The sequence below is a fragment of the Siniperca chuatsi genome, linkage group LG17 (genome assembly GCF_020085105.1).
Source record: "Siniperca chuatsi isolate FFG_IHB_CAS linkage group LG17, ASM2008510v1, whole genome shotgun sequence".
Taxonomy (NCBI): Eukaryota; Metazoa; Chordata; class Actinopteri; order Centrarchiformes; family Sinipercidae; genus Siniperca; species Siniperca chuatsi.
Genome location: NC_058058.1, coordinates 20,857,573 through 20,870,398, shown reverse-complemented (window position 1 = coordinate 20,870,398; position 12,826 = coordinate 20,857,573). Strand labels below are relative to the sequence as shown.

Genomic DNA, 12,826 nt, shown 5'->3' with positions numbered 1-12,826 from the left:
GGCTGTAGGGATGGTAAAGGCAGGCAGTCCACCACTTTGGTCCATATTGAAATATCTATAAATATGTATGAATGTTGGATAGGTCTGCACAAAATTTTGTACAGACATTCATGGTCCCAAGAGGATGGCTCCTATTGAATTTGGTGACTTTTCATCTTGCACCACCAGCAGGTAATATGACAAAATAAAATATGGCGTAAAATATGGCAAAAATAATGACATTCCCATCATCCTCAGCTGTACTTTGTGTTTAGTGCTAACATGCTAAACAAAGATGATGAACATGGTAAACATTACCTGCTAAACATCAGCATGTTACCATTGTCATTTTGAAGTACCGCTGTACCTAAGTACAGCCTCAAAAAGCTGCTAGCATGGCTGTAGACTCTTAGTCTTGTTTAGACCACAGCACCCCTTCATAGGGATTTTTTTCACAGCACCCTTCCATAACGATGCTAATTGTTTGAATTTACTTATATCATTCGGTTTTTGGTTTTCAAGGACAAAAACACACACGGCATCATGCGTTGTTTTTCATTTACCTATCTTAGTTGTTTGAAGACAAATACATAACAGAAAGATAGAATATCTTTGTTGACTATAAGAGGCATGTTTTGTCTCGAGAAGTCCTTTGGGCTTACTTGGCATCACTGCTGCATCTGACAGTCTATCAGTAGAAAGAAAATAGTTCCTACATGAAACTGCTCACAACAAGGTCTGTGGATGATCTTGAGTAACCGGGTCATGACTTCTGGAAAGACACATTGCTGTTGAGTTTTTCAAATGTAGTTTTTTGGCGTTTTGAGCACCACAAGCCAAGTGTCATATAGTTCCACTATATACAAAAAAAATGCAGACATCTCTACGGCTGATATCTCCAAAACTCAGCAACTTACACCAAAACAATCTAGATGGATAAATAGCACTACAGGTAAGAGGAAAGATACGTATTTTTGATTTTGAGGTGAACTGTCCCTTTAAGACACCCCAGGGTGCCACAGTACCCACTTAATTTACCACAGTTTTAAGGGTTCATACTACGTTAAGAATCTATTTAATTCTTCAGAGCTGTTTTATTCAGTTTGCATCTAATAAACCCCTTCTTAAGCATGCCTTTAGCATACTTAAACCAACCAACAGTAAACCAAGAATGTGTATAAAGTGAAATAATTTGAACATGTGGTGACACAGTTAACGCTTTTAATCAACTCCATATTTCTGCTTAATTACAGGTGTAGAAAACAAGATGGCAGTTAATATAAACCTCTCTGACCATGAGCAACTGAAAGAAAATTGATGCCACTTGGTCAGTGGAATAAATTTGTTAAAATATGTTAAAAAAAAAACAACAAAAAAAACCCAGCTAAATAAAATAAGACAAGCCATTTAACTAAAAAGCTGACTCTGGAGGGGATTCAAAAATGTTAAATCCCAAGCGAGTGCATCTCTGAGAGGGAATCCTTCTGCAGTGGCAGTGTGGTAAACAGAGAAACCCGTGGAGGTACATCACCCTCCTCTTCCACATGTGGTCTTGAACCTGGCCAACAGCTCTTAGAGCTCTAATACGTCTTCAGTCAACCCTCCTTCCTCTCTGCTGTCTCCTCTACATTCTCAGCTGCTAGTCCCCTGGTTGCCGCTGTCTGTCTTTGGTTCTGATGATCGGTTTTCATCACCGTTCTCTAAGTCCACCTCTGCCTCATTTTCTGCCGCTCCTTCCTCCTCTGCGTCCTTTTCCACCTCGTTCTCTACCTTTCCTTCTTTTTCTTCACCCTTCCCTTTCTGCCCGAGGCCCTGTTTGTCTCTGAAGACCTCCACGCCTAACAAACGGAGGTAATGAAACCTCTCGTTGCGGGGGACGAAGGCTCTGATGGATGTCTTTCCCCTCCAGCCACACAGCTGGATGGGACACTGAGGCTCCGCTGGGTTACTGAAAAACAGAGGGTTAAGGTGGGTGTCAGAAATGACCAGGACATACCTTCAAAAAGGATAAAATATGCATACCACCACTTGAAATATAAAAAAACAACTTACTCTGGGTTGGGAATGTACTTCAACACAATGCTACCCATAACTGTGGAGAGAATAATAAAAGAATAATAACTAGAAGGCAACAACTGATTATTCCAAAACCCATTTTAATGTTAGATACTCCCCCATGTGCACCACATAGTTACTTACATTCATATCTGAGAATTACCCAGTACAGTTTTCTTTTGCTGGAACTGCTCAGCTCCTCTTGTGGGTCACTGCCTTGCTCAAGGGCAGCTCAACACCAGTTGTTGAGGAAGACAGAGCATTACTCATTCGCTTTCCTCTTTTCATTTAATGCCAGCCAAGCCAGAAACCATCCAGTCACTAATCCACTACTCTAACCTCTAGGCTGCTTCAGCTGCTTCCCAAATTCTTCTACTTATTTTGTTTGTATCAAAAAGAAACCTGTGGTAGTAAAATCTGTAGTAATATTAATTACAGAGCTTTACTTTTCTGAAAGTGGTTATTTAGATGGAATATAATCTTTTTCCATGCGTACCCATTTTCTTGGCCTGAGCGTGAGCGTCGTCTTCCAGTTTGCTGAGGAAGGGGTTCTCCTGGGTCAGCAGCACTTTGATATCCTCCACACTCACTCTGATTATCCTGGAGCGAATGTACGGCTGAAGAGTGTAGATACCCTTGTAGGACAAAGAAGAGACGTGGTTGACAATCTTCAGACCAACATAATAAATCCAGATACTTTACAGTCACATAAAATTGCATATAAAATTAATTAATTAGAAGTTTATTTGGGTGTGAACTCCGCCGTCTGGCTCCCTTGTTATTCAGCTGTGTTCATCGCCTCTGTGGTGAATAACTTACTGCATTGTTTGAACACATATAGAGGAGCTGCTTTTACAATGAAATGTATTATAAAATCAAATATGTAAGGTGTTGAAGTCCTAGAAATATAAGCATATGACTATGCATCACTGTGTGTATCACTTCAAATCAAGAGGTTGATTTGCATACAAAAAGAGCATTATGGGAGTTGTGTGAAGCTAACGTGTGAAGAGAAGGTTATGTTTTCACAATAACAGCTTCCAAATAATAAGACGCTGCACAACAAAGAACAAGTAGATTTACAGAAAAAGATTTTAACTCCATTATCATTTAATATAAATGTGTGGATGAGAAGTGGAGTTTAAGGTGCTGTGGTGAAAAATGCAGTGTGTGTGTGTGTGTGTGTGTGTGTGTGTGTGTGTGTGTGTGTGTGTGTGTGTGTGTGTGTGTTACCTCCTGAGCCAGTCTGAAGGCACAGCCAAACTCCTCTCCGTCACTGTTGCGAGACCACACCTTCACCCCTGTGTTAACAACCTGAAAAACAACAACAACAACAAAAAAAAAAGGACGCTGACATATGGCTCTGCACAAAAACAACACAATGATGCCAGATTCTACTGGCTAACTGCACTAATTAATACCTCTCTTGAAAACATAATCGGGGGGGTCATATAAAATCAAAATAAAAGGACTAATTATGTTTGTAGTATTACTGGTAATGTTTTTTGTAATTACTGATGTTCACCAAACTGCCTTGCTGAAGGCATCTACTAAGATATTACAAAACTGTGGGTAAACACAGTGCAGCTGGTCTCTGGGGTCCCAGCAGGAGTGGGCTGTAACTGTCAGTAATTTCCATAGTAAAATTCAACTACACTTCTGAAATAAATATTGCATGTTCAGTTCTTTACCAACCTAAGGGAAGTGAAGCAAGTAAAATTAACTCCGCATAATAAATGAATACAGCAGGAGGAAATGGATATTAAATATTCTTAATATTAAACTAATAACATTCTGAAAAACCCCAAAACGAAATATTATAAAAAGGAGAAGGGAAGTAAACATAGGCCCTGTTTTTCAATCACTACATCCAGAAACTGTTATATTGTTGTGAGCTGCAATTCATTGTGGTTTAGCCCAATAGAAAGTGACTAAAAAGTAAGAAACATCAAACACAATGAGGAGGAACAAAGAGGCGCACACACACACACACACACACACACACACACACACACAGTGCCACCTGCGCAGGTGCTACAGGGTGGAGGGCCAGAGGGACTGGGATAGGAGAGGGTCCCATCTGTTAGGCTGCTTCCCTCTGATGGGCTGGTACATGTACACACTAACACACACACTATAAAAATAAAGTGATGTACAAATGTAAAGCCAATATGTCTGTATCCAAAAACTGGCCTGTGCACTTCTGCTATAAACATAATGCAGTTTGTTTGACTAGACTGTAGCGTTTGATCAATACTAGATGCATAGTATCCAGGAAATAATTGATTATTGATTAGTTGTATCTATTTTTAAATCAGATTTCCATGCCAGGATATACTTTATCATTATCAAACCTAGCTTTCAGTGTGTGTGATGATCAAAACGCTGTTCCAAAACAAAACACACACACCTTCATACGCTCGCTGTTATTGAGCAGCACGTTGCGGAGCTCTTTGGACACCATGTACAAGTGTCTCTTCTTGCCCTCGTGGGTTCTGGTCAAAACATTGAGCTTGGGGAAGTTGGGTGACAGATCATAGAAAGATCTAGAGAAAACAGGAAAAAAAAAATGTTTTGCTACACCAAAATGCTGAAAAAGATCATTTCCATGTCTAATACACAGAGACACTTACTGTATGGTGGTGAAGACAGGGTCATCTTCAGTAAGGAACACAAAGGGGTCTTCTTTATAACCAAACAGCCTCATCTTCTTTGAGGCTGGTGGCCTGAGAAACAGAGAGAGGAGACAGACATTAATTTATGACTCAATTATTTTCAGGTGATTATACACTAATGAAAACATATTATAAATATTACATTCCATTTCTGCCAATAGCTCCTCCTAAATGTTACACACTGGACCTTTAAATTCCAAATACGCAGTTTACTTGGGTTGTGCTGTAAAAACATCCCATGTCAGTAGTTTAAATAAAGCTTTCACAGAGTGAGAACATTTTGTATGAGCATTTATGACATTTATATTGATCATCAACGTGGTCGAAGATCAATTTGCATTTTTCTTCAGGACCAGTGATGGGTTTGTTAATCCAAAGAGTAATTTCTTATTCAAAGCAATGTATTGTTTTTATTTATAATGGTTCAAGACCTTGCAGTTTTCCTTTGTTTATTAGCTCACCAGACAAGACTCACCCACACACTCCATCTTGTTTAGCAGTGGTCTCCTGGGCCAAGGAAGCTCCTTTGGGTGCCTCCTCTTCTGCCTCCACATCTACTTTTCCCTCTGGGCCTCCCCCTTCCCCCTCCTCCACAGTGCTCTCGGGGAGGCAGGGAGTGTCTGTGGGGGTCGAGGCCGCTGGAGATCTTCCAGCCTGGCCCACTGAGATGGATGAGATGTCCATCCTCAGCTGGAGACGACGGGGAGGGAGATGAGCAAACAAAGAAGAAAGAAGGAAGAAGTCCCAGCTGTGGTTAGTAAAACCGAACAGGTGAGTAATGCAGTGGGGGATGGGGGGGGTACTGCTAGTTCAACAGGCATACCCCTAAACCCACATGGGGGAATTTTGCTCCATTTCCTTTCCACTTCAAGTAAGACTGATAATCTAATCATCCATTAAGTGTGTGTTTGTGAGGAAGTACCTTGGGATATCTTTTGTTCCAAGGCATCGGTGCTTTCTTCACAAGCACAGCCACAAAGAAACCTCCAGTGTTCTGGTGATGTGGCAGAATCCTCATACTGATGATAAAATACACACAAAAACATAAATCACGGCTTTGAGTTTTATGGTGCCACCTACTGTGAAGATAAACAAGGTTGTTTTTCAGCATTAAATAAAAAGGTGCTTAGACAACGTATGACGATAGCTCCCTCTTCTGGCCACATCGTGTCAGTCTGAGCATTACAGTAAAAGCTGCAGAGTAGAAATGACATCATCCCCCATTATGTGAGAGTGCAGGTGTGTAGATGTATGTGCATCCATGCAGACAGTGTGTGTGTGTGTGTGTGTGTGTGTGTGTGTGTGTGTAAAGCTCTGCCAAGAAAATAAATCAGACACTTTACTCAGCTAATGAATTTGGCATCAATGAAAACAGAAAAGAAAAGTGTGTGCGCTTGAATTTCTCTGCTTTCATGAGACAAAATACTCTCAGGATAATTAAAAGATGAGATAAATTAGCTAAATTAAGATAAGGGTTTGGAGGGGGAAAGAGTTGGATCATGTCAAATGTACCTTCCTGAAAAAAAATCCATCTAGGAGAAAATATTATTAGATGGATAAAAACAAAATTATAATCGCCTCCTTGCTACTGAACTCACCAACAGAATACACACTGATTATTTCGGCACTCAAAGAGGCGTTTAACAAGGCTTCCTGCTCTTACATTTCCTATTTGCTTTTGCTATAGAGCCTTTAGTCAAACCGAGCCGACCATACATGGACTTAAAAATTAAGGTTTGGGGGTTAGAGTTATGGTAACGACCTAGGCTTAGGAACTGAAAAGTCATAAAAAGAGTCCCTCATATTTCACAATAGTACAAACGTTTAGTGTGCGAGTGTGTACATACCATCTCTCCAGACGCATGCTAGCAAGTTTCTCTGGGTCTTTTGGTGGGAACATGGTGGGGCGGATCTGTGTGTGACGACTGCTTGGAACCTCAGACCAGTCCGAGTACCACTGGCCCTCTTTGGTCATCAGCTACAGAGACAACAACCGTTTAAATGTGTGATCCAATCAAAGTAATCCACAGTCAGGACGCTGACCTACAAAATTCTGTCTGACTTTGAAGCTGAAGCACTTCCGTAAACACTGTTTTCCTTTATGGTTTGTTGTTAAGCTTAGGTTAGGTTAGGTGGCAGTTGGTTTGTTGTAATGACCGCCAAAGACTAAACGTTCCAGTACCTTCCAGGAAGTGACCCCAGGCATCCACTTCAGCCCTGGCAGATCAGTTGAGCTGTCGGCCAGCTCCAACGTTCCTGGCAATGGGATCGGGAAGACATTACAACTTGGCATAAAAAGACTGAGTGGTTATATTTAGATATAATTTTCATGCATTTAGCAACATTTAGTTTAAGCAACAAGGAAGTGCTCCAACTCCTCTGTTGTGTGTTATCTGACCAGTTTTACAACATAACATACAGTGTTAAAGACTGCCGCGGTTGGAAGAAAATGTGAGACTTTCTTCCACGGCAGTCTTTAACGGTATGAAATAACAAAAATGTTCTGAGTGGGGATTCAAACATGTGCTAATACAATATTTCTTCATCCATATGACAAAGTTATATGATGATACCAAACATTTTCCACACTGCTTTTAGTGAATGCTTGTTTTCATACCATCTCATAGACTATATGAGGTTTAATAAATAAGATATAAACATCAGTCCAGTTTGTGATAGTCAGCTTCCATACCAACAAATCAAAAATTAGCTAGTTTAGTCATAGTTTGTGAAAACCGAAAATAATGTTAATAATTTACTAACATGCATCGCTTGAACTGAAAAAATTTGTCAATTAAGCAATTAGTCAAATATTGGTTTTAAACTGTTGGTCAGACAAAATGAGCAATCTGAAGACATCACCTTGAACTGAAGGAAATTGTGATGGGCATTTGTCAATATTTTCTGCCGTTTTATAGACCAACAATAATTAATGAATTGAATTATTGAGATTAGTCAATAATAAAAAAAAATAATTGTTAGCTGCAGCCGTAATCATCATACTAATAAGATAAGCATCAGAACTCTTGAAATGTTTCACCATCAAAATATCAAGCTACTGCTACAACACTAAGTAAGCTAGCTGTAAACTAATCGATAGCTAGTTGTAAGCTAATTGAAAGTTAGTTGTAAGCTAATTGTAAACTAGTTAACGCAGCAGGTAACTTTCTGTGGAGGATGTGGTTGAGTCAGGCCAAATGAACTCCTCATAAATTTGGACGTGTGTTCCCACTTTTGAGAAATTTATAGCAGGCTGTGTGAACCAATCGGCAAAGACTGTTGACTTGTGTTTACTAGAGCCAGCAATAGCAACCAAAAGGTAAGAGACAAAAGAGGAAATGGAACAAACCAAAAAATTAGCTGGCCCCAACAGGTCAACAGACTATTCATGAAGACACATTTCAGTAACAAGACATAAAATAAAAACTGGAATGCATGAAAGAAAACTAAAATTGAACTTTGATTTGAATAAAGAGTCTAACACATAATGCTTGAATTGTATAGCCCTGGGAGTGTTTGTGTGTGTTTGTTACCTTCACTCTTCTCCAGCAGTGCTGCGATGACAGCTTCGTCTTCTATAGGGTTAAGTGAACAGGTGGAGTAGACCATCCTCCCTCCCACAGCCAGCTGTTCAACACCGCGCACTGCGATACGCAGCTGGAGCCTGGTGAAAACACACACACACACACACACACACACGCTCTGTAATACTGCCAACTTTCTTTAATTAGTATGAAAAGAACACACTCCATTCCCTTGTCGTTTAGTCAATTTGGTCTACCCCACAAGTGCATGAATTCCTATGTTGTAACAAAAAGCACAAACACACCCTCTACCCACTCACCCGTGGAGGTGCAGGCTGTTGCTGGTCGTCCATTTCTTCCACACGTCTATGTTCTTCCTCATGGTGCCGTCCCCACTGTAGAGCACAGAGCAGACAGCAGCACCAGTCAGACACATCCCCAGTTTGGCCCGAGGCGCTGAAACCACCGGAGATCCACGATACTTTTCACAGGGCAAAAATGTCTGCCAAGAACAAACTGTCTAAACGCCGGGCTTTAGCTGACTGCTCACATCACTGCTGCCTGCCTGCCTCTCTCTGTCTTCATTACTGCTTTTCCTCCACTCCCTCTCCCTATGTTGTGTTTGGCAGGGCCTCCTGGCTTCAGCACTACAGCTGGTCAAACTCAGGCAGCACTTGCAAACAAATGCAGTTCTGTTTGGGCCATAACATGACAATAGATTTCAAGAAAAGAAGGGTGTTTGACCACTATCTCTGTACTGAAACATTAAGAACAAAACATTATTAACATCCATTTATAAAGGACCTGCAAATACCGCATTTGACAAGCCTCATCTCCATCTGTCACACAAAATCTCTTCTCCAGCTTAACAACCACACATAAAGCAGAGCTTATCAACCATATTTCTCTCTGTATCAATTTCCTCCTCAGACTTCCAAACCCTGACTCTCCTGCAGTACTGTAATACGTGTCGGTGATGCAGACACAAGCCAGATACATAAGGCAAAGTCCTGCAGCCCTTTGCTGACCTGCAGGGCACATCACACAGGATGCGGTCGTAGAAGAGGACGTCCTTCTTGCCGTCTGAGTCAATCTTGAGTGTGGGGATGCAGGAGGCGTCGTGGTTAACCACCATGATGCAGGGACTGTTGAGACGCTTGGCTTGGTGCACAAGTAGGTAGCAGCGCTTGTTGTCCACATCGTTGGCAATGACAAAGCCCTCTGGAGGGTAGAAGAGAGGAATAAAGTTAACTAAGTGGCAGGGACTGCTGATTAACACCCTGGGTTACTTTTTACTGTGTAATATTGATACTGGTTTATATTCACAGATGTTCTCTGTGCTTGATAATTACAATAAATAAATCTGTGCGCAAATGTTTTTTTTCAGTCAAATACACAGAAATCAGTTATTGAAGCATCTTCCCTGGTTTTAAAATGTGTATTTTCTTACCTGGAAATGGCACCTCCATGTCAGCATGGAGCATCTCTATCAGCTGGGCTGTCTTTGATCCGGGAGCTGCACACATGTCCAGGATCTGCACAGAAACACATGCATGTCAACACTTCAAAACAATATCTTTTTATTTTTGTGTAAAAAGACAGCTGTTTTCAAGCCACAGGGAAAGTGTCTGACAAGGTGGCACAAGGGAGAAAACATAAAAAATAGGAAATGCATTAAGCACTGACAGACCTGCTATTCTTAACCTTTAAAAGAGGGCAGTGCTTTTACCTTGTGGTGGGACTCAATCTTCAGGAGGAGAGGAGGGATCATACTGACAGCTTCCTGTCGGCTGATGTTACCCTGCAAGGACAAACACAAAAAAGATGCTTGTCTCTTCATTTCTCTGACAACTTCTGACATTTTGTGTTCCCTTTATTCCAACTCCCTATCCAGGGTACATTTTGTGAACTTGGCCAATATTCAAACCTGCAATGCTCCAGTTATAAGTTAACTTCTTTAACAAGGCCTTTAATAGGGCCAGGGGTGTTTCTGGTATATTTTCCGTTTAACTCACCGACTCAGTCTCGCTGACCAGAAATTGGTGGAACTTCTCCAGCAGGGGAGACTTCCTAATGATCTTCCTGCTCATGTTGGTGTGCCAGGCCTGCTCATCAGGGTACCTGGAGAGGACAGGCACAGTGAGTGCTCAGTTTCTAGTTTTAATTAGTGTGCCCTTTTGGCGTTGGATAAACCATGAGATCTTACCAGCTCAGAGCCTGTGGAGCCTCAGTCTTCTGGCCATCGATCTCCAGCTCTTGAATATCCTTAAAGTATTTTTCCTTCAGACAGTGAAGGATTTCCTTGGCATGGCTGGAACAAGACAATAAGAAGGAAAAATTGGACATGCGGGCAGCAGTAATCTAATCTAATTCATTCAAACCACTGTCCTCCAGAGTGGGAGGTTTAAACTATTCACATAAACTATGCACCCATCTTGTACCTTTTATAGGAACAGGTGACTATCTCAACCACAAAGCGCTATTTTCCAAGCTACTGTAGCTGTCATATTTCACGGGACCCGCATGAGCACGGTTTCCATGGGAACGCAGAGGCTTTCGTCATACGGAAGTGGGCATGGATTCATCTAAAGTTGGTTGTAAATACGATAGACGCGTCCTCCTTACACGCTCAAACACTGGAGCTTAGATCATTATGATGCAGATGTGAAAAGCTGCAGATTTACTTCTACATACCAACTTTCATTCATGTCTTACTCTTTCACATCTATCTTCATACAAAGTTAGTTCAAAAGCAATTGCAGCCAAATAACAAGGTCTAACCGTCTCCTGCAGATACACAGCCTAGTGAATCCTAAAATAATGGCTTTATTTGTGCTTGTGAGCACCAATGTGAGGTGGAAGTAGGCAACGTTTTCTTTATGTGTCCTGAAAAATGGGAATTCAAAAGGTGACAAATGTACAACAGATAAAAGTGTACAACTTCTAAGATTTCTTCTAATTTGAGCAGTATCTTCAGACACTTTTTTACTGAATTTACAAGTAATCCAAAGTCTTGAATGGTGTTCTATGGGGTGCGTACACTTGCCAGAAAGAAACGGCACATTCATTTTAAAGCATCTTGCATGGTGCTAAGCATGACACTTTTTACAAACAAGACAAACAGTCTGAATCTAGGTTATAAATCTGTCCAGCTCACCTCTTGTATCCAGTGATGCGGATGGTTGCTGGCAGCGGTTCCCTCATTGCCTCCATAAACTGTTCAAACTCTCCATCAGGCACCAGGCCTTGTTCCTTGTAGTAGTGCTCAAACAGCTTATTCTCCTTGACAATGTCAGCGTAGCCAGCTCCCCAGCCCTGAATACATGGATGTGTGGTTATTAGTGGGGGTTATATATACTGAATATTTGAACTGCCTTTCTGTACAGAACTAACTGGAAAACCTACTAAATGGGGATGCTGTCTTTTGTATTAAAAATTACATTAAATGTCATTCGAGATTTTGTCGATTTCATGTTTTCTTGCTTATGGTACAGGGTAAATAACTCGTAGAACATGTTACAGACCTGTTACATTTTAGTGTGCTCTAATGAACAATTCGGCATGTAGTAATCCACAAATAGTTCTTATTTCAATAATATTTGAGGGGGTTTTTTCAACTCTGCTTGCTTTTTAGACTTGTAAGAAGATAACCAAATTCCATTTACCTGTACGCATGGTCACATAAAATTAACACATTTCTGAGATTAGTCTGGTGAAGCCTAACAATCTCTCCAAACAAAAACAAAAAGGCACGTATCAAGACTAAGGTTAAACGTGAGAAATGGTGGTCACACATGGCTTTCAAAATAGCTTAGTGAATGGTAAGTTAGCTAACAGTAAAGCTGTCGGGTGCTGCAGCTGTTTAGCAGTGTCATAGCAGCATGACTGCACACGTTTAGTAAAGGTAACCTCTAAGAAATAGAACTGTGTTTGTCCCAACCAGCTGCCTTCGCATTTAGTAAATAAAGGTCATGTGGCCTGACTGAGCACTTCACACCTAACATTAGCAAGAGTTGCTGAAGCAGAAGGGTGATTCTTACAGCGTTGTCTCTGTCGTCCCTCCCAGCATTCTGGTTTTTCTGCCGCTGTCTGCTTCTTTTCCCCATGTTGGAATAGCAGACAACTCTGGAGAAAAGTCTGCGAAACGACGTGGTGGTTAGATGCAGAGAAAAGTAACCTGCAACTCGGATAAAACGTAAATCTACTGAGCGTTTGAGGATGGACCGCTACGCTGTGTATCCTCGAAACGTGTTGCCTCTGACGCACGTGAATCAGGACCTGTCGAGGTGGCTACGAAATCTGCCTGAAATAAAGTAAAACATCTTCCGGGCATTTCGTGCGATTTTTGAAATATTAAAACGCCGAAATAAGATTGTATTGCACTGTCAACGAAATTCACTTAAAAAGACTTACTTATTTCATTGATTTATTTTTTGTTTATTCTAGCTTGGATGTCACATAACTAACGTACAGGCATACATTTTTCTCAGTATAGTGAGCCACCAGGTAACTAGGTCATCATTTACAGCGGGTGGAATATGCAAATTAATTTATGAATATGTATTAGTAACAGCAGCCACCACACGGCATTGA

At 41.0% G+C, this 12,826-nt stretch overlaps 1 protein-coding gene across 1 annotated transcript; it reads right to left on the bottom strand.

Annotated features, from left to right (window-relative positions):
* Positions 1-1,186: 1,186 nt before the first annotated feature.
* Positions 1,187-12,722, bottom strand: nsun2 (NOP2/Sun RNA methyltransferase 2). Its single transcript, XM_044170965.1, has 19 exons — positions 12,274-12,722; positions 11,391-11,548; positions 10,440-10,544; positions 10,249-10,354; positions 9,963-10,034; positions 9,684-9,768; positions 9,262-9,454; positions 8,554-8,628; positions 8,243-8,373; positions 6,892-6,965; positions 6,557-6,687; positions 5,632-5,728; positions 5,185-5,399; positions 4,668-4,760; positions 4,445-4,580; positions 3,268-3,348; positions 2,531-2,669; positions 2,032-2,071; positions 1,187-1,927 (listed from the first exon to the last, which is right to left on the bottom strand). Exons 1-19 carry the CDS (start codon positions 12,337-12,339, stop codon positions 1,612-1,614), a joined length of 2,313 nt encoding a protein of 770 aa, XP_044026900.1. The 5' UTR covers positions 12,340-12,722; the 3' UTR covers positions 1,187-1,611.
* Positions 12,723-12,826: the final 104 nt, after the last annotated feature.